Source organism: Podarcis muralis, chromosome 16, assembly GCF_964188315.1.
Source record: "Podarcis muralis chromosome 16, rPodMur119.hap1.1, whole genome shotgun sequence".
Classification (NCBI taxonomy): domain Eukaryota; kingdom Metazoa; phylum Chordata; class Lepidosauria; order Squamata; family Lacertidae; genus Podarcis; species Podarcis muralis.
In genome coordinates, this window is record NC_135670.1 from 29,216,687 (window position 1) to 29,243,515 (window position 26,829).

Consider the following 26,829-nt stretch of genomic DNA (forward strand, 5'->3'; position numbering starts at 1 on the left):
ATGTATTCTGCATCATTATTGCATTCCGCACACGCCGCCCTTTACAACAACTGCAACGTTGTTGTTTTTAAGTAAGGGGGGGGAGTCTGTAACTCGTGATTGACAAGTTGCGGCGGCAAAATTTCACGTCTATAATTTATACAGTACTGTATTTATATATTCATTTAACGGCTACAAACTCCCGCCTTTCCCAGAGGCGCATGCGCCTTGCCTCAAAGTCCGCGCGCGGGCCAAGCGTCGCCGTACTGCCCCTCCCCCCCCCCCGGCCCACAGCGCTTATTAACGGCAGCGCGCAAGCCTCGCGCGCCTTAGTTGCGCGCGTGCGCCTCGCCTCGAGAGTCCGCGCGTGAGGGACAGAAAGCGCGAAAAGGGGGCGGAGTCGTTGGGGTTTTTTTTTAAAAAGAAAACCTCACACAACCCAAAAGAGCGTGTGCGAAGCGGAGGAGGGGGGTTTTAAAAAGCACGAATCCACGTTTTTTAACGGCGGCTCAGGAGCCTCAACTGCGCGCGCACCGAGTGTGGGCGGAGTTAGAGATGGGGAAGGGGGGGCGGAGAGGGCAAGGCAAATCACGAGTCTTTCGCGTCGAAGCGCGCGCGCTCGAGGGGGGGAGGAGCCAAAACGCGAGAGTTCTCTCCCCCCACCCCACTCCCGCTTCTAATAAATTAACGACACCGCGCGTGCGCCTTGGGCTGAAGTGCGCGCGAGCAGAGGGGGCGGAGAGAGAGGGGAAGAAAAAGCAGAAGAGTCCAAGCAAAACAAAAGCCAGGCGAGGGGGCGGGGCGGCGTTAAACCTGAGGGGGGTCGTGAAGGAGGAGAGAGCGGCGGCGGCGGCAACGGCGACCACGACGACCGAAGGACGAGCAGGATGACTTCTCGGTCGCTTCTGGGCCCTGAGGAGAGCGGGGGGGCCCGGCTCGGGAGCAGCAGCGGCGGCGGTTGGCGCTTTCTATGACCCCCCCTCTCCTCCCTCACAGGACACACAAGCCCACCCACCCCGCTGCCCGCCTCGCGTTGGGTCATGGTCGGCGGCGCTCGCTGAGGAGGCGGCGGTGGCGGCGCGACCCTGGCCCCCCACAGCAGGTAGCCACTCTCCACCTCCACGGCCGCTTGGTGTTCCCCTGCCCTTTTTCCCCGGCTGGGACGAGGAAAGAAAGAAAGAAGAAAGGGCGACTGGGCTGTGTGTGTGTGTGAGTTGGTGTTTGGCGGGGGGGGGGGGGACACATCTCGATAGGGTGGGGGATACGCTCCCCACACATTCCAGTCTCTTGTCTCCCTACCTCCCCCTTCTCTTTCATTCCCCCCCCCAAAAAAAAACCACCTGAGGATTGTGAGGAGTTCAGGTAGTCCTTCCTGGAAGGGTTGTCATTGATGGGGGGCAGGATCAGTTTATATTTGGGGTGGACTTATCCTTTTCTCCGCCCCAACATTTGTGATCCAAGAGGTATTTTTTTGGGGGGGTGAACTTTGGGGCTGATGACGATCCCTTTATCTGTATGGTTGCCTCTGTTGAAGGGAGGTAGGGTATTTATATTTTGTGTGTCCCCGGTCAACTTTTTTATTGACTATGTTTTCATATTTCCTGGAGGTTCAGAGGCGCTTAAAGCAGCTTCCCAAAATGATGTTTGTTGTTTGGGCGATGATATCCTGCCTCTACGTAAACCAGCCAAGGCTGCTTAAAAAAAAAAAAAGAGGATTTCGAAAATATGAACAGGCTACAATTCTACAGCTTATGTACTCAAAATCCACACTCAAGTTCAGTGGGACTTATTCCCAAGGTGTAAGTATGTAGGATTGCAGCCTAGGAAGACAGCAACAGTCATACAAAAGGACAGGGAAGCAAATTGCATTTAGATAATGAGCAGCTGACAAACAAAAGTGTTAGAAAAGTAATTCAGAAAAATATAAAAAAATTACTCTGGGACAGTGATGGCCTTGACTAATACTTATTAATTTGCTAATAACTGCAATGTTTATATTCAATTGCATCCTCTTGGCCGAGGCAACTTACAGCAATTTCAACATCATCTGATCTCTTGGAGCCTCTTAAGATGAGAACCTTAAGTAATATGGTCTGTTTGGCCTGAGGAGAAAGAATTATTTTATTTTTTAAAATTTCCTCAACTTAGTAAGTGATATTATGAGCCTCATTATGAGTCCTTGAGTGCTAGATTTATTTACTTGGGTTTTTTTGGTGTCCTGTTGTGACACTGAAAGTTTAGAATGGCTAAAACTAATTTTAGTGGCGTCTGTGGGCCCCATGTCTCTTCCAAGGGCTCACTGTTAAAAGATAAATAAATCCTGAGCAAAAGAAGAGAAACCTCCAACACATGGAGGAAAAGAATAGTTGTTTTTCTATTTGCTGTAGAAGGAAAAGAATTGTGCATCCTTGAGAAAGGTCTGATCAGAGCTGCTAGCCAGGGACTCCTGTTACCAGTTTGTCTCAAATGGAAGTCCAGTTTCTTAATAGAATTACTATAGGTGAGTGTGTATTGGAATGTACTCTGCACAGGCTCAGAAACCCAATAGCATGCAACTTAATGCTTTGTATGTTCTAGAGTTTTTTTCAGATTCAAATTTAAGCATCAGTTTGCATATACACAAAAGGCTCCCCTCTTCCTTCTCCCTTGTTTGAGCAGTCTGAGAAAGGAGTGCAGGGGGATTTGGCTTTTGCAGCCTGTGGAGGCAATAGGGGACACAATAGGATTTTTTGAGGGTTTTTTGTTTACTTGAAGGTTTAGAAAGAAATTGTTTTGCGAGGTGGGTGTTGTTGTTTTTAATTAGCGTGTTACCGAGAGGGGGACAAGAGCTTATCCTAGCCAATTCAGTTCTGTAATCTTCTGTATGCGTCGGTGATTTAATTTCCTTCTCACGCTCCGCACTCCCTTTGCCCCTCCATCTTTCAGGGCTGCGCACCACAAGGGCGGTATGTTTACCCCTGATCATAGCATCCGCAGAAATTCCCTGCAAGATGCAGGCGGTCCTTGAGCCTGTTATCTGGGGCAGTAGAACAGTAAACATCTCTGGGTCGGTTTTGTGTCACTCTGCCTCCGCAAGCTCTTTGTCGGTTTGGAGCTGGGATGCGGGGGGGGGGGGCGCGTTTTGTTTGCTGCTCGGATTCGCACATTTTTCTATGACGATCGTGCTGAGCAGCTGGGGGGGGGGGTCGTCTATACGTGCCGCCCCTTCTGCAGTTTCTTGTGGTTTCGGAGCCTGCTAGGCTGCTATTCAATGGCTCGAACCAGTAAGCCCCAGAGGTAAGGGGATTTTCGTTCAGCTTCAGCTGCAGAACCGGATCTGTTTTGCTTTGCTTTGTTTGTGACTGCATGCTGGCTTGCTCTTTTCCGTCAGCCCTCGAGGCTTTTTCCTCGCCAGATCTTTCGCTTTCATTGATTTAACCGCAGAAAAGAGAACTTGCCCTTTCTCCCCCTTCCCTTTCGGTTTCGTGGTGGTTGGAATTCGGGGCAGAGAGGAACTGGAATTCTGCCTCGAGCTGATCGCCCTGCGGCTGGACAAGAAAATGAAGCTGGAAAAACACCTTTCCTCCCCGACCTTGTGCCAGAACTGGACACCCCCCAGCCGGGGCAAGTCGAAGCCAGCGTGCTCCGCTGCGCTCTAGGTCGACCCCACCGGGGGCGCTCAGACACTGTTTGTAAACAGTGCCAGAAAGTGAGCCGTTTGCAGCCGCCGTTGGCCTTTTGTTTTGATCCACCGGGCGCTGTGGCAGGGGCTGGCTGCTGCTGTTGTTGTGGGTAGGCTGGCTGGGACTTTGCTGCTGCACGTCCGTTCATCTCCCCTCCCCTCCTCCGTGCTGTAATGTCCAAAGCAGACTGGAGGTGCATGTTTATTTTTAGAATGTTGCTTCTCGCAGTGCCCTTGCCTTTCTCCATGAAAAGTTGCCTTTTCCACAAGGCTCTGAACCCTTTGTTTCTACACTTCAGAGGAAGAACAGGCAAAAGAAAGGGTGGGAGGAGATAGATGTTTTGGTTAAAATCAGAGCAGGCAGTGATGTTTTGCTTTGTGGTCTGAGTGTGTAGTGAGGAGTTTTCAACTCCACTAACAACAGCCCTTGAAAGTGAAGATCAAATCTGCACAAGTCTTTTCTCTCTCTTTATTTTAGCATTGTTTGAAGTTTAGTAAGGGTGAGGTCTATTAAATGGTCTTATGGAAATGTGTTTTCACAGAAGGCACTTTAGCACTGTCTACAATGCAGCAACATCTATTTCTGTTGTATACATTTGATGCAGTCTGGATTGCTGGTGGATCAAAAAGGTTCTTCAGCGTTAACAGACTTCATGGGAAAGTCCAAGACAGGAAAACAAGGTTGATCTTTCTGAGTTCTTGGTTACTGTTAATGGGGGTGGGAAGCAACTTAGCTTCAGTTAAATGAACAATTATCCAGCCACATTTTATGTGTCTTACATAACAAATCTTAGGGGTTTTAAACTTAGCAAAAACCAACTGTGCATGTTTCTTCAGAAATAAATACTTCTCTGCTTATTGCAGCTTACTCTCAGATAAGTATGGATAAGGGTATAACCCCGATTTTTGTAGTTCATATTTAATAGAAGCCCTTTTAGTAGCTTGGTAAAAACATGAATGAAATTAAGGCTTTTTATAGTACAAAACCTCTATAAATATAATGTATGAAATAGCAGTGGGACATGCTGTATAATAGAATCAAATGACCTGTTGCTTGTGTTCCTGATAAAAGCTATTTAATGGTTTGAGAATATCTTAATATTCTGTAGATCTGTTGTATGCTGATAACGTTCTGTTGCAGCTAACATGCTTAAATATTTGTTTATACATCCGGGTGCAGAATTAGGACAGCCCACTATGCTTAAGATTGGCTGCTGCTTGCCTACTAAGATTACGCTTTCCTTCAAATGACATCATGCTGGTAGACAGAAGAGCTAACATTGTATTCATTCAGTGTATGAATTGTAATATCACATGAAAATAACACTTATCCATCTAATAAAATGGGTAGCATGTTCAATTGGGAGTAGCAAGGGCATGATGAAAATGAAAATTGTGTCTTAATTGCGTCTAGAATGAATGTTTGAAAAAACATATGTTTTTGAGAAAACATATGAAAAAACATATGTTCCAATGCTTGAACCTGTTTTCACATGGGGCTTGGCAGAGAATATCAGATTTGTACAGCATGCCCTTGTGTATAGTTAGTATTTTAGGAGACAAACATTTTGATGGATTCTAAAACTCCTTTAGTGTTGTGAAATGGAATGGGGGGGGGCTTGGGTAGTTGTTATTACAATCTCAGTCAGTTTTGCTGACACATTTAAAAGGGTAGTCTTTTCATAGTTCAGTAAATTTGAGCTCTACTGTATTTTCATCTCTCTCTTTTTGGTACTTCTGTAAACCTCAGGATTCACCCACACCTGTAGTGTGTGGATGGTGCTGTTTTGGTTGCAGTAGGTATGACAATTCATGTAGGTCTGTTTCAAGGAAACTACTGTTGTTTGTTTGTTCCTTTCTATACCACAAAACTGAAAGCTATGCAGTGTACAATATGACTTCGGTTTAAAACCAAAGCAACATAACAAATACAATTGAACCAAACTACTTTAAAAGAACAAACAAACAGAAGCACAGAATGGGTCATCTAACAAGAAGGTTCTAAAAAACAAGTTAATCCTTTTCATCAGAATGCTCCCTGAAATAATTAAGTATTGGTGCCTAAAACTCATTATAGTTGGTGCCAGCTTGATTTAATTAGGTAGACTGCCTATAAACCGGGTGCCACCACACTAAATGCACAATCTGTCACTGCCAGGCAGATTGCAGATATCAGGGAAAGGTATATGAATAGTACTTAATCAAGGGTTCAGAAATCCTTGGCTTAACTTGTTAGGCAGTTATTATCCTAGAGCCCTCCGTTCCCCTATATCTTCTGTCTGTGCCTGTGGCGGTGGAGTTTGGGAGGAAAAAACTTTGTCTTGAAGATTTGACAGATGGTTCAGTCTTATGCAACAGCCCAGTCAAAAATACAGAAAGACCCAACCCTTGATTCCAGTGCTTTATAAATGCTTCCAGAGACTGTGGGAAAGCACTGAGAAGGTCCCATTGCTTTTTCTGAATATCTGTAAAGGATGAAACAAGACCTCCCCCCCCCCCCGCCCCGAAGTTATCTGTGCATGCCAAAGAATATGGGAGGGGTCTATTCATGTTTCGTTTCTCACAGGATTTTTGCAGAACGCAAAACTTCTCCACAAAGGAAGTGCAAAGGGAAGCATGTTCCTCCATGTTATCTGCAGTTCCTCAAGAACTCAGGGAAAGGACTAGTCAGCAGAGGGAGGATAGGGGTTATTGCACTTCCTTGCACCACTGGGGGGATCTGTGCATCCCTGGTCTTAATTAACAAGAAACATAATTGTGAAGTTCATGAGCACACTCTGCACATAAACTTTAAAGTAGAATAGTTGAAAACTGATGAGTTTACAAATTTAAACCAACTTTAAACAAAAGTTAAAATGAAGCCAGATTAAAATATCTGAATGTAAAACAAAAAACATTATGTCCACACAAATAATCCTTTAAAACTGAATCTGTGACATCATCACATGCATTGATGCATGTAAACCATATTTATTGATTTTCAACTTACAAAACACAATTAATAAACTTTAAATGTGCTGCTATTGGCAATACAGTATTAAAATTCCTTTACTTTAGAATTCCCTTGTCTCTCTCAAGAACTGGATTAATTACTGCCATTGATTTTAATAAATTTAATTTTGAGATTTGATTTTAGGTGACTCCCTTGCCTCATGTTGCCTACCTTAGTTCTGCAAGGCACAGGCTCATTAATTTTAAGAAGGTTTGTGAATCCAACATTATATCTAATTATACATTTATATTGTCCAAAGACTGAATTACTGCTTTCTCCTCTTGCCCACTCCCCCATTTATCTTGTTACAGGAATTATTCAGCCACCACTATGACTGAATAATTAACCAGAGGCTCAGATCAGTCACTGTAACTAACCATAGTTTAGGACCTAAACTATGATTTGAGCTTCCAAATATTAAACAAGCACTTTTATGGTTTAGAACTGTTTGCTATGGCCCTCCTTTCTCCCAGCATACAAGTTAACAATTTCATTTCCCATCTCTTTGTTGAAGCAGCCTCTGTAGTGACACCCATATAACACCAGTTTTTAGAATTCAGACATTGCACCAAACCATGGTTTGCAAACCCCATATTACCTTAATGGTTGTCTCCTGTTCTTATTTGCTGTTTCTGGCTGCATAATATATGGTACTGTATTGCCAACAGTCCTTTTGGGGGGGGCATTATTGTTTACACTTGTTATTGCTACCACACCATAATCTTTGTGCCTTTCTAATTTTTACTACCAATGGAAAATCCCAGGTTTCTTGACTGTCCTTGATGAAATTGATAAAGAAATGGTTAAAATGTTGATAGTGTTTTCCCACCTCTATGTTCACTCAGATTGATTTATTATGGGATACAGCATTGGCACTCTAGATGTCTGTGGTCTCCAGACCCTAAGTTCATTATTACATATTAGAATCAAATGAGACCACTCTGAAGCTCGAGGATCTGAAGAGAATGTGTCTCTTAATTCAACTGGCTGATAATGAACAGAGGTTTATGAGTGTCCGGCATTCATGGAGTGATACCATCTGCCAAGCTTCTGGAAATTATCTTTTTTTGAGCAGAAGTATTTCTTATAGAAAGCTGTTTGAAGAGGCTACACTACGAAGTTTTTGAATCCACATAGTTCAGTATTTATTTGGGCTTTGGCTGTGTTTAAACATCCTTATAAACTATGGCTTATTGTGGTGGAAATGAGCCAAGGTGAGCCTTGGACTCATATGCTCCCTGTCTTTCCCCTCCTTCTCCCGTGTGGCTGCAAGTTGCTTGTTTCATTCAAACCTGACAACCTGTGGTTAACTGTGATTTGATTTAAACAAACAGACTTCAGAATGCACTTACTTTGTGGGGAACCTATGGGCAGAAAGTTTCATAGCTGGCCTACCCAGCAACTATTTTGTGTTGGCTGAGTGGAATGTTAGTTACGCTTGCCTTTTTTTTCACCCAGCTGTTTTACCACCCTTGAGTTTCCAGTGCTTGTGTTTGCATACTGCCCTCTGTTGCAGTGTTCCCATCTCCCTTTTGGATGGGAGGTTGGGAGCACCTCAGTATTACAGTTCAAGAGTAGGGCCCCTCCTCTCCTCTCTCATGTAGGACTCTGTGGCATATACATGCAGGCATGATATTTTAACAGGGAGCAACACTGCATGTAACTTAAGGTACCCATTTTATTTTAAACTTACACTAATGATGAAATGGAGAAGTTAAATGTTTAATTAGAAATATGTAGTATTAAAAGACTTGAAGTGGCTTATATGCTTCTTTCTTCCGTTGCAGGTTTTGATTGTTTCTTCTGTGGCGTTTGTGTGGAAGCTGCCACACACACTTCAGAACAACAACGGCTTTTGCTTGCATTTTCCAGTGTTTCTTTTGTCAGCAAGTTCAGCAAAGTTGTAATTCTTCAAGTGCCAGCCCTGATCAGAGTGAAGAACTGGCAACGGAGATGGTAAAAATGACAAAATCCAAAACGTTCCAGGCTTACCTACCAAACTGTCATCGGACCTACAGTTGTATCCACTGCAGAGCCCATCTAGCCAATCATGATGAACTAATTTCCAAGGCAAGTGGCCTGTCTCTAGACCTCATGAATGCATGATCTGGTGCCTGTTTGTAACTGCCATAATGAGACAAAAAGATACACCAAAAGCTGTGTTTCAGGGTCTATAGAAATACACTGCATAAGAATTTACATAATGTATTTCCTGATTACATTCTGTTTGTGTTCAGGTGCTACTTCTTGAGGTGTGTTTGGTCTCTTCTCAGGCCGGAATGATGTGTAATTGATATTTTAAAAGAAGTGCTCTTAATGTGAAGCACATTGATCAGGGTTGTGGTCACTTGAGGTAATGTGACTAACCTGCTTGTTTTAGTTTGGTAGCATGATTCTTCTAAAGAGAATCAGTGTGTTCAAATGTTAATGGGTTCTTAATATTCAAGTACAGAAGATCTAGTATGCAGACATGAAATCTAAACCAACTAGCCATCCATGTGAAGAAAATAGTCAATGGATTGAAGTATGCAGAGATGTATATCTGGTCAGCTGGAAAAGAAGGGTGGGTGGGTTTCTTATTCTGTGTATGTTCTGCAGCTAGACCTGTCCAGTGAGAGCATTCCTGAAGTGAGGAAGTATGCTTTTCAAAACTACAGTGGTACCTCGGGTTATATACGCTTCAGGTTACATACGCTTCAGGTTACAGACTCCGCTAACCCAGAAATAGTGCTTCAGGTTAAGAACTTTGCTTCAGGGTGAGAACAGAAATTGTGCTCCGGTGGCACGGTGGCAGCAGGAGGCCCCATTAGCTAAAGTGGTGCTTCAGGTTAAGAACAGTTTCAGGTTAAGAACGGACCTCCAGAATGAATTAAGTACTTAACCCGAGGTACCACTGTACTTTCTTTTGTTCCTTGTTTCCCCCCCTTTATGCATTCTTTTGAAGGACTTTTGGTAACAACTGTGAATCAAGGCTGCTCTTTGAGATCTGTATATATGAAGAAACCTCTCACCAGGCAGTTTTCCCAAGTCCTATGCAAAGATTTGGGAGTTTCTATGTTTCTAAAATGAGAGACTGTATTCTTCCAAGCATATATTCATATTCACCTGCTCTGTATCCACTCTTCATGTGCATTGGGGAGGAATTTGGACCCCAGGAAGACCATCTAATATTCAGATTTTCCTTCACAGCAATGAGGTCTCTCATGATTGCTATATGCTGTGATCTACATGCATATATTCTGAAGACTATGCATTTGTTAGCAGTTGCTACAGCACTGGTTTGTGCTGCAGATTTAAGCTTACCACACAGAAACACAATAAAGGAAAAATGACAAGAGAAATGCTCCCTCCACTGATGTTTGTTTCTCCCCCTCACCCCCAGCCAATATTGCACCAAAATTAAGGGAATAATTTTTTTAAACTAAGTATATTCTGTAAAGAAACCTCACATAATTTTGTACTTCCTGTGTGTTAAAAATAGTATTGTATTCTCAGGTAAAAGCATAATAAACAATCTACCAAACATTAAAAATGGTTTCAGACTGACAATTTGTCTAACACCCATCTTCTTTAATTGTTACAAGTTTAGTATACTGTGACTAATAAGTTGGTGGGACAGGGTCATGTAACTGTAAAATATGCCTGGTAATTAAACGTTGTACTTAATTAGGTTAATTGGTATAGTTTTTAGATGACAAGAGAGAGGTGAGGGTTTCCGCTACAGTTATGGATTTTTTCAGTGCCTGGTTTTCCTAATTAGGTATGTTCACAAGACTGTGATGGGATGAAAATTAAATACATAGCAGTAATTTAAAGGTGTAAATGACTGCGTATGCTTGTTTTAAAAACAAACACTACAGTGCAATTAGTTGACTCACTGTTGACCTTAAAATAAATCCAAACACTCCCTGGTTTGCAAACTACGTGGCGTGGTGATATGTGAATCACTCACACTGCTGAAAAAATGGGAGGAAGATTGCTTTCCAGTGTATCTTGCAACCCATCAATTCTGGTGCTCATCTGGAATTCCTTTTTTTTTTTTTTTAAATAATTTTTATTAATTTTCCAAGCATATAATAAAAACAAACAATCAAACAAAACATACAAACATATAAACATGTATACTTTCGTAATCTTATCTTCCTACACCTTGCTTCCCGGACTTCCCCATACCTCCCCTTTTCTGCATCCTTGTTTTTGCCTTTCTTCAGCAACCCTCCAACTGATTAATTAATTCACTTTCATTCTAATTTCCTTAACTTATTGTTTACAGCTGCAATTCTCTATTTCTTAACACCTTAACATCTCATTACACTTCAATTTTACAAAAAATTTTAAGGTAAATTTTAAATTTCTTCCAGTCTTCTTCCACTGTCTCTTTCCCCTGGTCACGGATTCTGCCGGTCATCTCTGCCAATCCCATGTAGTCGATCACCTTCGCTTGCCATTTTTCCAGAGTGGGTAACTCTTGTGTCTTCCAATACTTTGCCAAAAGAATTCTTGCTGCTGCAGTGGCATACATAAAAAACGTCCTAGCCTTCCTTGTCACCAATTGGCCAACCATGCCCAGGAGAAAAGCCTCAGGCTTTTTAGAGAAGGTCCATTTAAGAACCTTCTTAATTTCATTATAGATCATTTCCCAAAAGGCTTTAATCTTCGGGCATGTCCACCAAAGGTGATAAAAGGTACCTTCAGTCTCATTACATTTCCAGCATTTGTTGTTGGGCAAATGATAAATTTTTGCAAGCTTGACTGGGGTCATGTACCACCTGTAAATCATTTTCATAATGTTTTCTCTTAATGCATTACATGCCGTAAACTTAACACCAGTATTCCATAACTGTTCCCAGTCAGCAAACATAATATCATGACCAATGTCTTGTGCCCATTTAATCATAGCTGATTTGACCGTTTCATCCTGTGTATTCCATTTCAACAGCAAATTATACATTCTTGACAAGTTCTTAGTATTGGATTCTAACAGTTCTGTTTCTAATTTTGACCTCTCCATCTGGAAACCTATTTTCCTGTCCTGTTTAAATACCTCGTTTATCTGGAGGTAATGCAACCAGTCTCTTACCTTAGATTTTAATTTCTCATAACTCTGTAGTTTAACTCTTTCTCCGTCTTGTTCTAAGATTTCACAGTATTTTGGCCATTTCGACTCCATATTAAGTTTTTTAGTCTCTTTAGCTTCCATTGGTGATAACCACCTGGGAGTTTTACTTTCCAATAGGTCTTTGTATCTTATCCAAACATTGTATAGTGCTTTCCTAACAATATGGTTTTTAAAGCCTTTATGCGATTTTACCTTGTCATACCATATATATGCATGCCAACCAAATCTATTGTCATACCCTTCCAGATCCAAAATGTCTGTATTCTCAAGAAGCAGCCATTGTTTCAACCAGCAGAAAGCTGCCGATTCATAGTAGAGTCTTAGGTCCGGCAGGGCAAACCCCCCTCTATCTTTTGCGTCAGTTAAAATCTTAAATTTTATTCTGGGCTTTTTGCCCTGCCAGACAAATTTGGATATGTCTTTCTGCCATTTCTTGAAACAGTCCATCTTATCCATGATCTGGAGTGTCTGAAATAAAAACAGCATTCTAGGCAATACATTCATCTTAATGACAGCAATTCGGCCTAACAAGGAAAGTCTCAATCTTGACCATATTTCTAGATCTTTCTTTACTTCTGTCCAACATTTGTCATAGTTGTCCTTAAATAAGTTTACATTCTTAGAAGTCAGATTTACCCCCAGGTACTTCACTTTTTTTGTGATCTCTAAACCTGTTTCACTCTGAAACTTCTCTTTTTCAGCCATTGTTAGATTTTTCTCCAACACTTTTGTTTTCTGTTTGTTCAGTTTAAATCCTGCTACTTGACCAAATATCTCAATTAGTTCTAATACTCTTTTGGTACTAGTATCTGGCTGTTGCAAAGTCAATACTAGGTCATCTGCAAATGCCCTTAGTTTGTAATGTCTGGCTCCGACCTGAACTCCTTTAACCAACTGGTCCTTTCTAATCATATTTAACAAGACCTCCAGGACTGATATAAAAAGTAAAGGGGATATTGGGCATCCCTGTCGTGTACCTTTTTCTATAGGTATTTCTTCCGTAACCACATTATTTACAATTAACTTTGCTTTTTGTTTAGAATATATAGCACCTATACCATTTTCAAAACCTTGGCCTACCCCCATCCCTTGGAGATTCTTCTTCATAAAACTCCAGCAAATGTTATCAAAGGCTTTCTCCGCATCCACAAAAATTAAAACAGCTTTCCTATTAATGTCCACTTCTAACAATTCCAAAATGTCTATAATGTTCCTCACATTATCTGACATATGTCTCCCTGGAAGAAAGCCAGTTTGGTCCTTGTGAATCTCCCCTACCAACACTCTCTTCAGTCTTTTTGCCAAAATATCTGCAAAAATTTTGTAGCTCATCTGGAATTCCTGTTTCTTCCAGCAATGAATATTGGAGGGCAGATTTCCTAGGAATTCCCACTATTGCAGTAACATACTGGGTAACCTTCCAAAGAGAGCTGTTAGCAGCTTAGCTTCAATCATCCTCATGCACTAACATTGAAACAAATATTACTAATTGCCGAGGTGAGTGTGTACACTTTGTACACAAATGGCAATGGCTAGTGGATGGTACAGATATGTGTGATACAGTGATTGTGTTGCATACAAATTCTGTAAAGAAGGGGTGTAGCACCTTGTGAATCTGATCTTACTGGCCTAGCTTCATTTCCCTCCCTCTAGCCCTCCCACAGGCTATTTATTTGCCTGAATAGCGGTTCCTCAGGTTACAAACACTTCGGGTCACAAACTCCGCTAACCTGGAAGTAGTACCTCGGGTTAAGAACTTTGCCCCAGAATGAGCACAGAAAACGCGCACAGGCCCCATTAGCTAAAGTGGTACCTCGGGTTAAGAATGGTTTCAGGTTAAGGATGGAGGTCCGGAACGAATTAAGTTCGTAACCTGAGGTACCACTGCAATTTTTAATCTTATTTTTTTTATTCAACTGCAAGACCATTTTACCCTGCTTGATGTATATTGGACATGGGACTTGTTAATAGCTCTTGAAGAATTAAATAATATGAATCACAGGAGCCAATACTTGGAAAGGCAACTAAGTTGTAATAAAAGAGGCACTAATAAAATTCTTAACCCTGAGTATTGTAAGTAACAATAACAACTTGTGGCTATAAGCCATAAATTTGTGACTCACAATTTTGCTGTTTGCTGCACATCAGTATTTTGGCACATGTTTTCTCAGGCACACCATATGTGAAAATATATGGTGTAACTTTCTCTGATCTCTTCTGACAGGGTGGTAATGAAAACCAAATGAAGTAATCTTGGAAATTTTGCTGGTTTATGGAATAGACATCATTTTACAGCCATTTTTATGTATTCAAATTCCTGTTTGAGATCTGTATTCCCCTTTGACCTATTAGGTAGCAATGATGATGAATTCAAGAGGTTCATTTCAAGTACTGTATATATCTAGGGAGCCTAGGAAGGTGCTTTGATACAATTGCATTCCATATGAAAACAATGTGGTTTCTAGGTGGTGCACAATCCCATCTCCTGTACAAATTTGCATATTTGCATGTAGTGCGAAAGGGGCTGTCACCTCCTGTTTTTTTCTGCTCAGCATCTGGTACTCTGAGGAGAACTATTAATACAGTGGTACCTCTGGATGCGAACGGGATCCATTCCAGAGCCCCGTTCGCATCCTGAAGTGAACGCAACCCGCGTCTGCGCGAGCGGTGAAACCCGCAAGTAACGCGTTCCATTACTTCTGGGTCACCGCGGAGTGCAACCCGAAAATGCTCAACCCGTACCACTGTGTAGCTGGAGGTTCCTAAGGGTTGGTGGCATCTGTTTCAGTGAAACTTGTGAATGCTCTAGCTCATGATAATGTTAGCATGTTTATGTGTTACTCTATCCTTTATCAATTCTCCCATTTAACTGTAAATGGAGACAGACATTCCTTCAGGAATTCTGAAGCTTCCCTATGTGATACTTTTTAGCATCATGGACTCTAAGAGTCTTTGTGTCTCTGCCATCTACACACTGCAACATTTTCTGCCACTTAGTTAACAATGTTTCAAGGACTGACAGTGTTTGAAATAAAAAGAATTATTTAGGAATGATATACATCTTGTATTAAATTTCTGACCTATGTGAACTTTTACGTGCTCTGTAATGACAATCCTGCTGAATCTGGGCATTCACTAGGTCATAAGTAACTGCATAGAGCTCATTTGTAAGAGGTTGCTAGATAACTGATAGGAGCAGTTGTACTGAATACAATGGAACCTCTGGTTGTGAATGTGATCCGTGCAGGAGGCATGTTTGCAACCTGCAGCGTTCGCAGCCTGCAGCGCTGCATCTGCGAACACGTAGATCGCAATTTGGTGCTTCTGTGCATGCGCAAAGCGCCAAAACCTATAATCAACCCATTCCGGTACTTTCGGGTTTGGCGCGGTGTGCAACCTGAAAATGCGTAACCTGAAACGTCTCAAACCCGAGGTACCGCTGTATTACCATTTTGTCTCAGATTGGTTCCTTCTGACTTTGTTCACTAAGAACATTCTCAGATTCATATTATCTCCTTGATGGCCTGATAGCTTAGCACAAGAATTAAAGTCTAGCTTTAGTTGGTTATTTGTGGGGAGGGGGTTCTGTTTTTTTAACCAAAAAAGGGAGCCCACCAGATTGGTAAAAGGGGGAGATGGGGACCTAAGACTTGCTGCTTGTTCTGCTGGGTTGATTCTAATTTGTTTCCTTCATCATCTCCCCTTCAGACAGTGCTTGACCCAGGGGTGCCAACTTGAATAATATATGGGGGGGCAGGTGAGCACCCCCCCACACACACATAATCGATCACATGACATGGTGCGCACACACCATTTGAATGGCAATTCCTACCAACTTTTTGGGGGGCGGCCCCCTCAAGTATTTTATTGGGGGCCAAAGACCCTAGGAGTTGGCTCGCCAGACTCATTTTTTAAAGCTCCAGTTATAACTAAGTCTCCAGTTTTAATTGTGTCCCTTCTCCTAACACATTACAACCCTTTGGTGGGGTGGGGAGCCCTTCAACAGCTTCACACACACCCCCAACTTGAAACTCTGATAACTCAAGAACTGAATGGCGAATGCCCAGTGAACTCATATGTTTTCTAGTTATCCAATTTTAATTTTCTGTAATCCTATACAATTACACCTGTATCATTTTTTGGCTTAGTTTAGGAAATAATGACCAAAGTTAATTAAAAGCAAAATTTATTTAAAACTTATTTAGCTTACTAAATAAGCAACACAGAAAAGTAGAGGGCAAATTGAGTGCAATAAATTATTGAGAGGCAAATCCATGTATTTTTCACATGTTTTATTTCAATAATGTTTCAATAATATAAGGTAGACTGTTACTGCCCCCATATTACTGATGGGGAAGGAAGAGAGAGTGGATTGCCTTAAAACAGTGTGTGTTAATGGTAGAGTGGAGCTACAGACTTCTATAGCTAAGGTTTTGAACTGTGCCAGATCTTTCTTTGCTGTACTACATTATGTTAATTACCATCCCTTTTCTTGTGTCTATTGCAGCAGTGTCAGACACTGTTGGCTTAAAGAAAGCACTATACCTAGCAGTAGTTGCACAAACACTTGGGGAAAGATTTGGTTTTGAGATTAAAGCTTAGACAATGAGTTTCCAGACCCATGTGGCAGATCTGAAGAATAATTACTTGGAACAATACATGCAGCTGAATTTGCACTTAACATACAATGTACTAGTTTCAAAGTTCAGGTAGAATGCTTTGATTTGCCTCTTCATTGAGACAATGTTTTAGTGTTTTTTAAAAAAATATTTTTATATATATGTATATATCTTCTTTTTCTTTTGCAGTCCTTTCAGGGAAGCCAGGGGCGAGCCTACCTCTTTAATTCAGTGTAAGTGCAATTATTATTTTCTATGGAATTCAGAGGACTATTTTACAACAATAGCGTGTGAGTGGATTGGCTTTTTGTCATGGTTTATGCAAGGACCCAAGTTGATCCCTGTGGGATCAACCCAGCGGTCCATCTAGTCTAGCAGTCTGCTTCCCACAGTGGCTAGCAGACGTCTTGGAAGCCATAAACATGGCTGAAATATGGTAGCCTTTCTTTGCTGTTGCTCCCTAGCATCTGGTATTTTGTGGTTTTCAAATACTTTGAATGGAGTGAGAGAAGGGTTTTGCTCTGCCTTCAGTCAGGCACATGTGGAAGGCTTCTGAGGGCTGAATGACTATGACTCAGTAATAGAGTGCATGCTTTGCATGCAAAAGAGCCACAGTTCAATCAAGTCTAGGTTCCTGGAGAGATGCTGCCAACCAGTGTAAACAAAACTGAGCTAGGTGAACTAGTGGGCTGACTTGATATAAGACAGCTTTCTATGTTCCTCTTAATTAGCATTGCCAAAAAAGTTATGTTTGGAACCAGCCCATATGGAAATATAATTCTAACTAACTATAGACTTTACAGTGCAACTTTTTTCTTCTTTAGAGTATCTATTAAAATCCTTTCAAGGTAGGTAATAACTTCTGTTGGTGGCATAGTTAAAAGAAACATGGGATGCTGATAGTGCTGTGGTCCAAACTGAGCCTCTTGGGCTTCCTGATCAGAAGGTTGGTGGTTCGAATTCCTGCGACGGGGTGAGCTCCCATTGCTCTGTCCCAGCTCCTGCCAACTTAGCAGTTCAAAAGCACGCCAGTGCAAGTAGATAAATAGGTACTGCTGCGGCGGGAAGGTAAATGGCGTTTCTGTGCTCTCTGGTTTCCGTCACGGTGTTCCGTTGTGCCAGAAGCGGTTTAGTCCTGCTGGCCACATGCCCCAGAAAGCTGTCTGTGGACAAACGCCGGCTCCCTCAGCCTGAAAGCGATATGAGCGCCGTAACTCCATAGTCGCCTTTGACTGGACTTCATTGTCCAAGGGTCCTTTACCTTTAAAAGAAACACAGAAACAAAGCCATAGTTAAAACCAGGGCTTTTCCCCCCAGCTGGAGCTCACAAGAGCTCAGCTCCAGCACCTCTCAGGTGGGCACCATTGCCATTCTAAGAGAACAAGGGAGAACTTCATAATGAGGTCCGGCAGCTCTTTTTCTAGAAAAATGGCACTGGTTAAAACAATTTCTGGTAATTAATACTAGGTCGGAAATCACACAGATGTTTAATTTGGTTTGTGTTCAAAAGCTTGGTTTATGTAAGGAGGAACAAGCAAAGCATCTTGGCTTTAAAATAGCTTCTTTGTGTGACGTTGGAAATATTTGTCAAAAATCCTGGTGTGAATGATCTTGAGATTTTGCATCTAGCATTTGCATATATCTTTATATTAATGGGAGGGGAAGGAAGATTCTTATAAAATGACTTATGCTTTTCCCACTCTCTCTCTTGCAGGGTGAATGTGGGCTGTGGTCCTGCAGAAGAGAGAGTTCTTCTGACAGGCTTGCATGCAGTAGCAGATATTTATTGTGAAAACTGCAAAACCACTCTTGGATGGAAATACGTAAGCATTTGCCCATTTTTGGACATGCAACTGCTTGGTTTTGTCTGGTCATTGAAAATAGACTATGTGCAAATGTGGGAGTATCTGGGTTGTCGCCAACTAAGTACTACTCTGAGCAGACTCACTAAAGTTGAGTCTACTCTACACTAAAGTTCAGTGGGTCTAGTCTGAGTACCCCAACATTGATACCCTCTGGATCTTGTCAGTCCCTTTTTGATGCCTTGTCAGACTGGTGGCATTATAAGAAGCCTGAGGATAAATTGACCAATTCTGGCTACAATTCAGATCCATGGGTAAAAGTTATCCACATCTTAAAGAGGCAACCCGATCTTCCATCACCAGTTGGCCTTCCTGTAGTAGTAGTAGTAGTAGTAGTAGTAGTAGTAGTTGTTGTTATTACCACCCACCCACCCTGAGAAAGGCACAGGGCAGGCTACAGCAACGTAAAAAGCAACAGTTTAAAGCAAATTGCATTCAGACCTGGAGTGGACCCTAGAAATATGAATTTCAGTTCATATTTGCTGCTTTGAAGTGTGGCAGGAGCCTGACACAGACCCTGCTTTCATGTGGTGAGGGGCTCATAACAAGCAGTTTTCAGAGCCACTGAATTTGCAAGGGAATCTTTTATTCCACCTGCCAGGGAGTCTGCTTTTGTTACTGATGCATGAGGACCTGTCCTTCTGCCATCCCTCTTCCTTATTTGAGTGCAGGACTACTGCCACTGCGGATGGGGGTGCTCTTAGGGAGAGCCTGGGTTCCTTCCTAGAATTTTCAGTTTTCATAGTACGTAGTCTTTTCTTTGCAAAATGTAATGAAAAGTATACTGGTAAAAGTCTTCCCAAGTAAGAAGTAAATCTCCCATTTCCCAGGAGCATAAAGGCACTTGAATGAAAATTTATTTTATTAACATTACCTGTATTTTAAATTCAAAGGGTTGTATCCAACTAAGGTTCCGTTCACACTATACAATTAAAACACCATGCTGCCACTTTAAACAGCCAAGGCTCCCCCCCCCAAGAATTCTGGGGGCTGTAGATTGCTAGGAGGCCCCTATTCTCCTTCCAGCACTATAATTCCCAGAGCAGTTTAACAGTTGTTCTCTCTTCCCAGGGTGATGTGGCCAAAGCCCTGCTTTCAGTGGACGCATTGAAATTAATGGTCCACCATTAGTCACATCCATTACTTTCAATGGGTCTACTAATTTTAGTATGACTGACTTTGCGTTGCTCTGCCCTGATACTTCCCCCACCCCTTTCTCTGCAGTATGCTTAGGCTTCCATCATTGCCATATGTCTGGCCCCACACCTCAAACTGCATCAACGGATGACATTGTTAGGGCTCCCCCATACATTTACTCCTTTTTCACTGGGGCAGGATTGCCTGGGTAGAGCTTACCTGCCAGCACCCCGGGGACTTTGTGATGCACCCAGTATTTTATAAAGCATAGGGTATTGGTTCTGACACTGGGCGGGAACCAGCCTCAAGGTCATCTCTGCTGTGACTGTACCTAAAGGAAGTTAATTACAGTGGTGCCTTGCAAGACAAAATTAATTCGTTCTGCGAGTTTTGTCGCCTTGCGATTTTTTTCGTCTTGCGAAGCACGGTGTCGGGAAAGTTTTGGAAAAGCTTCAAAAACCACCAAAGTCTTTAAAAACCTCAAAAAAGGCTACCACACTGCGTTCTATGAGTTGCCCCTCGAAGTCAAGTTGCAACTGTATTAACGGTGTTAAGAAAAAGGAAACAAACTTGCAAGACGTTTCTGTCTTGCGAAGCAAGCCCATAGGGAAAATCGTCTTGCGAAGCAGCTCAAAAAACAAAAAGCCCTTTCGTCTAGCGAGTTTTTTGTCTTGCGAGGCATTCGTCTTGCGAGGTACCACTGTATCATAGGATTTGCATTCTTCAAAGTCTGATACTGTAGATGATAGGAATAAAACAAACCCAAAAGTAATCTTCATTAAATTCTGGTTGTTGGTATTTAATAGTTTCTCAGTGGCAAAGAAGCATGGGATAGCTTTAAACCAGGCATGCCCAACTCCCAAGAGACTGTGATCTACTCCCATTATAAAAAAACTGGCAGTGATCTATCCATTGTCATTGGAGGAAGGAGGAGCGTGCATGGGGTGGGTGGATTGCCCAGAGTTGTTGAGCTGTTTGGGTGGAGGATTGCACAGAGTTTTTTTAGCTTTCCCCCCATAACTTTTTTTGTACATGATAAGGATCCCATGATCTACCAGGATCAGCTGGGGATCTACCGGTAGATCGCAAACTACTGGTTGGACACCCCTGCTTTAAACCAACTGGGAGGGACCTCTGGCCCTTGAGCCTAACTAGACCTTTTAGGCTTTCCAGTGAGGCTGTTCTGGGCTGGCCACGCCCATCTACCATTTACCTGACACCAGGAGCTGGTTAGATAAAGCTGTGGCTGCAAAGGAGCAATCAGGAGCCTTTGAGTTCTCCTGCTTTTGGCGCTGCTTAAATATGGCGCCAAATACAAGCCCTGTGGCTTTTGCTCAGGTCACTCTACTGATCATATGGAATCAGGTGACTGGTAGGTGAGCAGCTGTGCCCACCTGACAAATATGCCCATGGAGGGTTGGCCACTGATTGATCTAGTCCTCTGGTTGAAAGTGGTTTCCACTCTTGCTTTAAATCAACACTCATCTGCTAATAATTGAATCCATTGCTCACCTGTGCAAAGTATTGACCTGTTGAGGTTTGAACCAGGTCATCCCTCTTTCGTTCATACAGTGCTGCCAAAGTGCATAAAGTACAACAGTTAAGCTGAGCAATACTCTTGCCTTGCCCCTAACGGATACGTTAAGAAGCGTTCATATTTGAAGCGGCGGATAACGGAATCTAATATTTTATTTTCTTGCCTAGGAACATGCGTTTGAAAGCAGTCAGAAATACAAAGAAGGAAAATTCATCATTGAACTTGCCCACATGATCAAAGACAATGGCTGGGAGTAAATGGGAACACTTCTCTCTCTCTCTCTCTCTCTCTCTTTGGACAATTAACCTGGGGAACATGCTTTATAAAGACTAATGCAAAAAGGATTTTGGTTCGGCTGGCTGAGAAAATCGCTGCGTTTTTGAAACCTCCAAACTGAGTAGTGTAATTTTGTGCCCCCCCCTTTCCCCAAAAGGCCATCTTTTGCCTTTTCCTCTTTGTGTAAGTTTCCCTCTTTTTGTATATGTATTCCTGTGTGAACAGTTGTTTTGGATCGACTTTTTCTACAAACTCTAGAGGAATAATTCCCTAATTTCACATTACTTTTAATAGCTAGCGCTCTCTTTTGAACTGTGCTTTTTAAATGCTCCTTCCTTCTGTGCATGCTTTTTGCCCATCACCTGCCCCGAAATTTTGTTGAAGGCCTGCGTGAACAGTCCTAGAGAGAATGTAAGGCATGTTCCTTCCCCATGACCCCGGACATAGCAATTTCTGTGCTCTCTTTGCAGTGAGAAGGACATAACATTGTAGTAACCATTAGTTCTTTTCTTTTTCTTTTTTAAAGTACTGCAGCTTGTGTGTATCTTTGGGCAGGTTGGTTAAAGGTTTAGTCATTTGTACTCGCTGAGGTTTATAAATCCTTGCTTTTATTTAAAGAAAATGAGAAGCGAGGGTGGAATAATAATTTACAAGGTCAACTAACTTATAAGGTCTGACCGAAATCAAAACATTCCTAATAAAGTCAAACTTTGCTCTTTTAAGAAAGAATGTCTTAGCAAAGTTTTCAAGATCAAAGGATGCAACTATATGCAGCTCTTATTTTTAATGTCATGTAAAATGTCTCGGTACTGTACCTTTAACAGGGACTTGTACATCCACTGAAGTTTTTATGGCTGGTTCCATGTAGCTACGTAGTTTTTAATGCACTGGATAAAGAGGTTGATATCGGTGAAGTGATTTGCTCTTGCAGTCCTTAAACACACAGGATTATTTTTGTGTGTGAAAGTGGCCAGAGCCTCTAGCTGTTACCTGTGGGAGGTTGGAAGTTGGGGAGCAGGTAAAAAGAAAAAAGCAAATTGACTTCTTCATGCTAGGTTTTTTAAGGGGCGTTTGATTTGCTGGCTGAATCATCCCTGAGCACATTTTGTAATAAACAGTTATGTGAAATAAGCATCAACTTGTAATTTCCCCCAGCTGCTGCTTTTTGTGGGGTGACTCAGTCAGACACTTCCACTATGTGTGTGTGTATGTGTGTGTATGTAAAGTTCACTGATGGGAACTTTTCTGCACACTGTTTCAAGAGATTTGAATAATTTTTATGTCATGATTTTTGCATTAATATTCTAAAATTTATGAGAGGAGGAACGGATTGGAGGATATTTTACACTAACACCACATAGCTGCTGATAGCATGAATAATATGGAAAGCCTTACATTGGGAAATCTGCTCCTTTCTGATACAATGTCTTTCACATGGCGTAAGAAAAACTTTGCATTGTTCCTCTCTGCTGGCTGCTGCTATCCTCGTCTGATGGGCTTTCTAGTCTCTACTGCACTTTAGCTATATCTTTCATGTTAAAAGTAAGAGTAATCTTTCCCTAAAGAGGAATTGTCCCTTCCCTCTTCTGTTTGAAGAATTATTTCCCAAGCAAACCATCTGGGAAGTAGTATGGTTACACTGTGATGCAAAAAAAGGATATTGAATATATCTGTTTAAATGTGTGTGTACATAGTTACCTCTTAGGCATTCAAATCCAAAGAGCTGTACTAGTGACAGCTAGATTCAAATTTTGTTTTGCTGAATGACCTTTTATTCTGGTGCTTAATTTAATATGAATGAGGGTTTGTGTGTTTTTTTTATCCATTAATCTTCAGTACAGTACTTGATCTAAATGTACACTAGAACCAGGAGTTATCTTGACTCATGCCTAGACAGCAGCAGCTTCAGCCGCCCTCATCGACCACAAGCCGCTGAAGTTTCTCTTAAGAGGAGCTATTTCCTCGTGAGAAGACTTGGCTCTCTGGTATCCTCCTTAGTGCTGCCATCACAGATCCTTCCAGTCCCCTTGGACTAGGAGTAATCAGCATGGGAACCTAGAATAGGCAGGCACTGTGTGTCTTGTGGGTTAGTGACTTGTGCAAACATCTGTCTGGTGTGCCTCGCTAAATATCAGTAAACTGACTTTATTTATTTTGTATCGCTTTCAAATCGCTTTATCCGAAAGGTCTGGTTTTCCTATCTTCCCTCCACTGCTTATGGCTGAAACAGTAAATAACTTGAACTATATTCTAACTGGTACAGTATCCACTGCCAACCATGTAAGTACTGAAATCGTAAGCAGATGGGCACTGTTGTTGGCTCACGATGCTGGCTGTAAGCCGTACCAGCTATGAAACTGTCGCTAGAAGCATATCTTTTTCAATAGCATGGTTCCTCCTTGGTTTAAATGTCTCTCACCTAGTACTTACAGGAATTAGAGGACAAATTTCAGCCAGGTCTTTTGGGCAGGAGTTTGAGGCTCAAAAGAGTTTGAGAGACAAAATCCAGCCTCTTTTTATCAGTGCATTATTCATATTCTAAACCTAAATCACTTAGGTCTAAACTACATGTTGGAGGCAAGCATGTAACTGTAGCCTTCCTCAAAAGTTGAAAATTCACTTTGGGATGAAAAGAGTAGAGACGGGAGATGCTTAGACTTTTCCCTGCTCCAAATCATTTCCCCAAGTATTCTCCCTCTGCCCCCAAGGTTCCAATTGTATGTTTGTATTTTGGGGGCAAGCCGTGGGTAGGGCATGAAGAGGGGCTGGAGTGGAGCTCCTCTTCACTCTCTTGCTTTTCCATTCTTACTAATTCTCCCAAATGTTTTATGGTAAAAAAAAAAGAGGGGCTTTTAAGAAAACACACTTGCACATATTGTGTAGTTTGGCCTTCTGGGTACAAGGTTTCACCTAAACCGTTTGTTAAACCTGGATGCCAAAAACTTGAGATTTTTATTTTTTAGTTGGCACCTGGAGTCTCAAATTGCGGGTAAAAATCTAATGCAAGTCATTTGTAGTGATAAGGCATTTAAGAATACCAAATAGAGCAATATTTTTATGGATTTTGAAAAGGGGATGGGAAGGGTGGTAGAGAACTCTAAATCTAAAAATGATACTGTAGGTATCAAGTAGCATTGCATATTAGATCCTTTGGGGGAAATGAATGATTTTACTTGGCATTGTAGGAAGGTCTTTAAAACTGGGTGCTTCAATTTTACAGGTTGGGTGTCAGTAGGATCCAGATACTGCTGGATGTTGGTTGATGTATAAAAGGTCAGTCTGGTTACTGAACTTTCCAGCATTACATAAGCGTAATACTTGAATATTTTTCAAAACATTTACCCTCTTAACCATTTTGAGTGTGTGTAATGTATTCTATTTAAGGTTTTGTGTGTTCTTTCTGGGTAAGTTTACGCTATCCCTTCAACTTGAGCACTTTTGTTACCTGTTATTTTTATTACTGTTGGTCTTAACATTTATTATACATATATATATATATTTTATAAATTGTAACAAGGATTTTTTGTGAACTTCTGTGTGCTACCTACTAGCTCCCCCCCCCCCTTCTTTGGACTAGATGAACTGACTACAAGCTGGTTCTTGGGAAGAATGTTCATTCGCACATACAGAAAATGTGCTCGCAAAGTGTACATGTATTGAGGTGTTTTTCCCTTCGAACTCAATAGCCACGGTTAGCATAAACTAACCAAACAGTATGGCATGACTGAGGGCCAGATCAGGCAATTTAAAAATCTCCTTGTGGAAGAAGGAATGTCTAATCTTGCAGAACCACATTGGCAGGCTCCCAGCAAAGTAAACGCTAGGAAACATTGCCATGACGTGGTCATGCTAGATCAGATGCTAACTTCCTCCATGCAGATGTATCTATAAGGATGCTGATGTGAAGCTTTTTTTGTGCATCTGAACACTGTGCAACTCCCCCCCCCCTCTTCCATTTTTTCTAGCTCCTTTGCTGTGAGCGTTACGGTAGTATGAACCAATTTCATGTGGCAGTTATTTCTCTTAACAGCTGTGGACGGCTTTTAACCACTGGAAGAAAACACCAGGCTTCCAGATTATTAAGTTGCATTATTTCACCACTTGTCCCAATAAAAGCTTGCTTCTCGGCCTAATCAGTCTTGTTATACATATGGATTTGACTTGCTGTGCTATTGCCATGAATCCTATTATGTAACAACCCAGAACAACTTGAACTCGCCTCGGCCCGTTTGTTAAACAAGGCTAGAGAGCATTGCTTTACTCATGGCCCAAGTTTAACTATATTATGTTGTGAAGTTGAAATTACCAATGTCTCTCTAAATTGCTTTATTACCTGTATGATGAACCTTATGTCACAGGACTGTGTTATGCATAACCGTTACTGAAAGCTCCCTTGGTGTCGGGTGAAATTAAGACTTCAGAGAAGCAGTGTTTCCCTTTTGAGGGAAAGGGACAATGCACTTTGGTCATTAATATGAATGTCAGCATTAATTGGGCTGTACCATTTTGATTTCTAATAAATCTGAAATGTGAGATTTACAAAAATATGCTGTTTTTTTCAGAGAAGATTATGGTCTGCTATGATAACCTGTTTTATGACAACTCAACCCAGATAGCCACAGTTTATTATCCAGCTTTGTATAATGGTGAAAGGAATGACAGCAAATGTTCAAGTTAATGGTACACCATTTGTGTAGAGGCAACCACCAGTAATCTTATGCTACCATGAACAGGGATTTCACAGAAGCAAGGTAGGGTCAAAAACACAGGAGTCATAGCAGGTGCCCATTGACTTGTGCCTCATTGCTGGAACGCTTTTGGAAAAACGCTTACTTTTTGCGCAGCTGATGTGGCTTCTTTCTGGTTTTTGTCTTGGCAATACTGTACACAAGCTGTTGTTTCCCTTTATTGTATCTACTTGAGGTATCACAATAAACGTTTTCAGTTTTGTTGAATTTTGTGCTTCCCCCGCATCTCCCCCTTTAAGAGGATGGAGAAGAGTCACATTTTAACGAGAAAGCAATTCTTACACAAAACCTGAAATTTTTCTTGCAAACCTTTAAAGCTACACTTTATGAAAGATTCTAGTTCCACTTTCCCTGGACCGCTATTAGGGTGTAAAGGGCAATTGGTGCTGGCTGCTACTGATGTGGGAGAATGATTTGCTGGTCACGGTATAAAATCCAAAAATGAAAAAGAAGCAGTAGGGCCAGCACATGAATGTTCACGCTTCTAGTCAGCCATGCCTTCCCCCACAATTGTCTCTTCTATCCTTTCCAGCAGTCAATTCTTAGTCCATGGCAACTGAGCATGCTTGGCGTTCGCTGAGCTATTTCCCTGTAAATAATTATGTTTGTCCTACTTCCTTGCAAGCTTGGGATTCCCTTGAGTTTGCTGGTATGGTTTTGGCTGCATAAGGCTCAAAAACCTGGAAAGCTGAAATCCTCATCAGTATATCCTGTTCTCAATCAGTCTGTAAATTCATTGCCCACCACTGATACCTTATGTATTCCATATGCCAATAAAAAAAAGAAACAAGTTGAATAAGAAAATTTACCATACTTTAAGTATAGAGGTAGGAAGGAGATAGTGGCGGACCAGCTACCCCAGACTAATATTGAAATGCTAAGAAGTGTTGGATTAAAGC

At 41.7% G+C, this 26,829-nt stretch overlaps 1 protein-coding gene across 3 annotated transcripts; it reads left to right on the forward strand.

Moving 5' to 3' along the window:
- The first annotated feature begins 699 nt into the window (after positions 1–699).
- On the forward strand, positions 700–26,137 carry YPEL1 (yippee like 1). 3 transcript variants are annotated; one of them, XM_077920698.1, is made up of 5 exons: positions 700–1,186; positions 8,420–8,702; positions 16,560–16,603; positions 18,085–18,193; positions 21,074–26,137. In XM_077920698.1, the coding sequence occupies exons 2-5, from the start codon at positions 8,586–8,588 to the stop codon at positions 21,161–21,163; spliced, it is 360 nt and encodes a 119-aa protein (XP_077776824.1). In that variant the 5' UTR covers positions 700–1,186; positions 8,420–8,585; the 3' UTR covers positions 21,164–26,137. The 3 variants fall into 3 exon arrangements, with proteins under 3 accessions (XP_077776824.1, XP_028565458.1, XP_028565460.1); XM_028709625.2 differs by having other exon boundaries at positions 700–1,081; XM_028709627.2 differs by lacking the exon at positions 700–1,186 and adding an exon at positions 3,121–3,255.
- Positions 26,138–26,829: the final 692 nt, after the last annotated feature.

Coding starts and splice junctions, on each gene's coding strand:
- YPEL1 (XM_077920698.1), top strand. CDS start 8,586: ATGGTAAAAATGACAAAATCCAAAACGTTCCAGGCTTACCTACCAAAC. Junction 8,703..16,559: donor ATGATGAACTAATTTCCAAG/GCAAGTGGCCTG, acceptor TTTCTTTTGCAG/TCCTTTCAGGGAAGCCAGGG. Junction 18,194..21,073: donor CCACTCTTGGATGGAAATAC/GTAAGCATTTGC, acceptor TTTCTTGCCTAG/GAACATGCGTTTGAAAGCAG.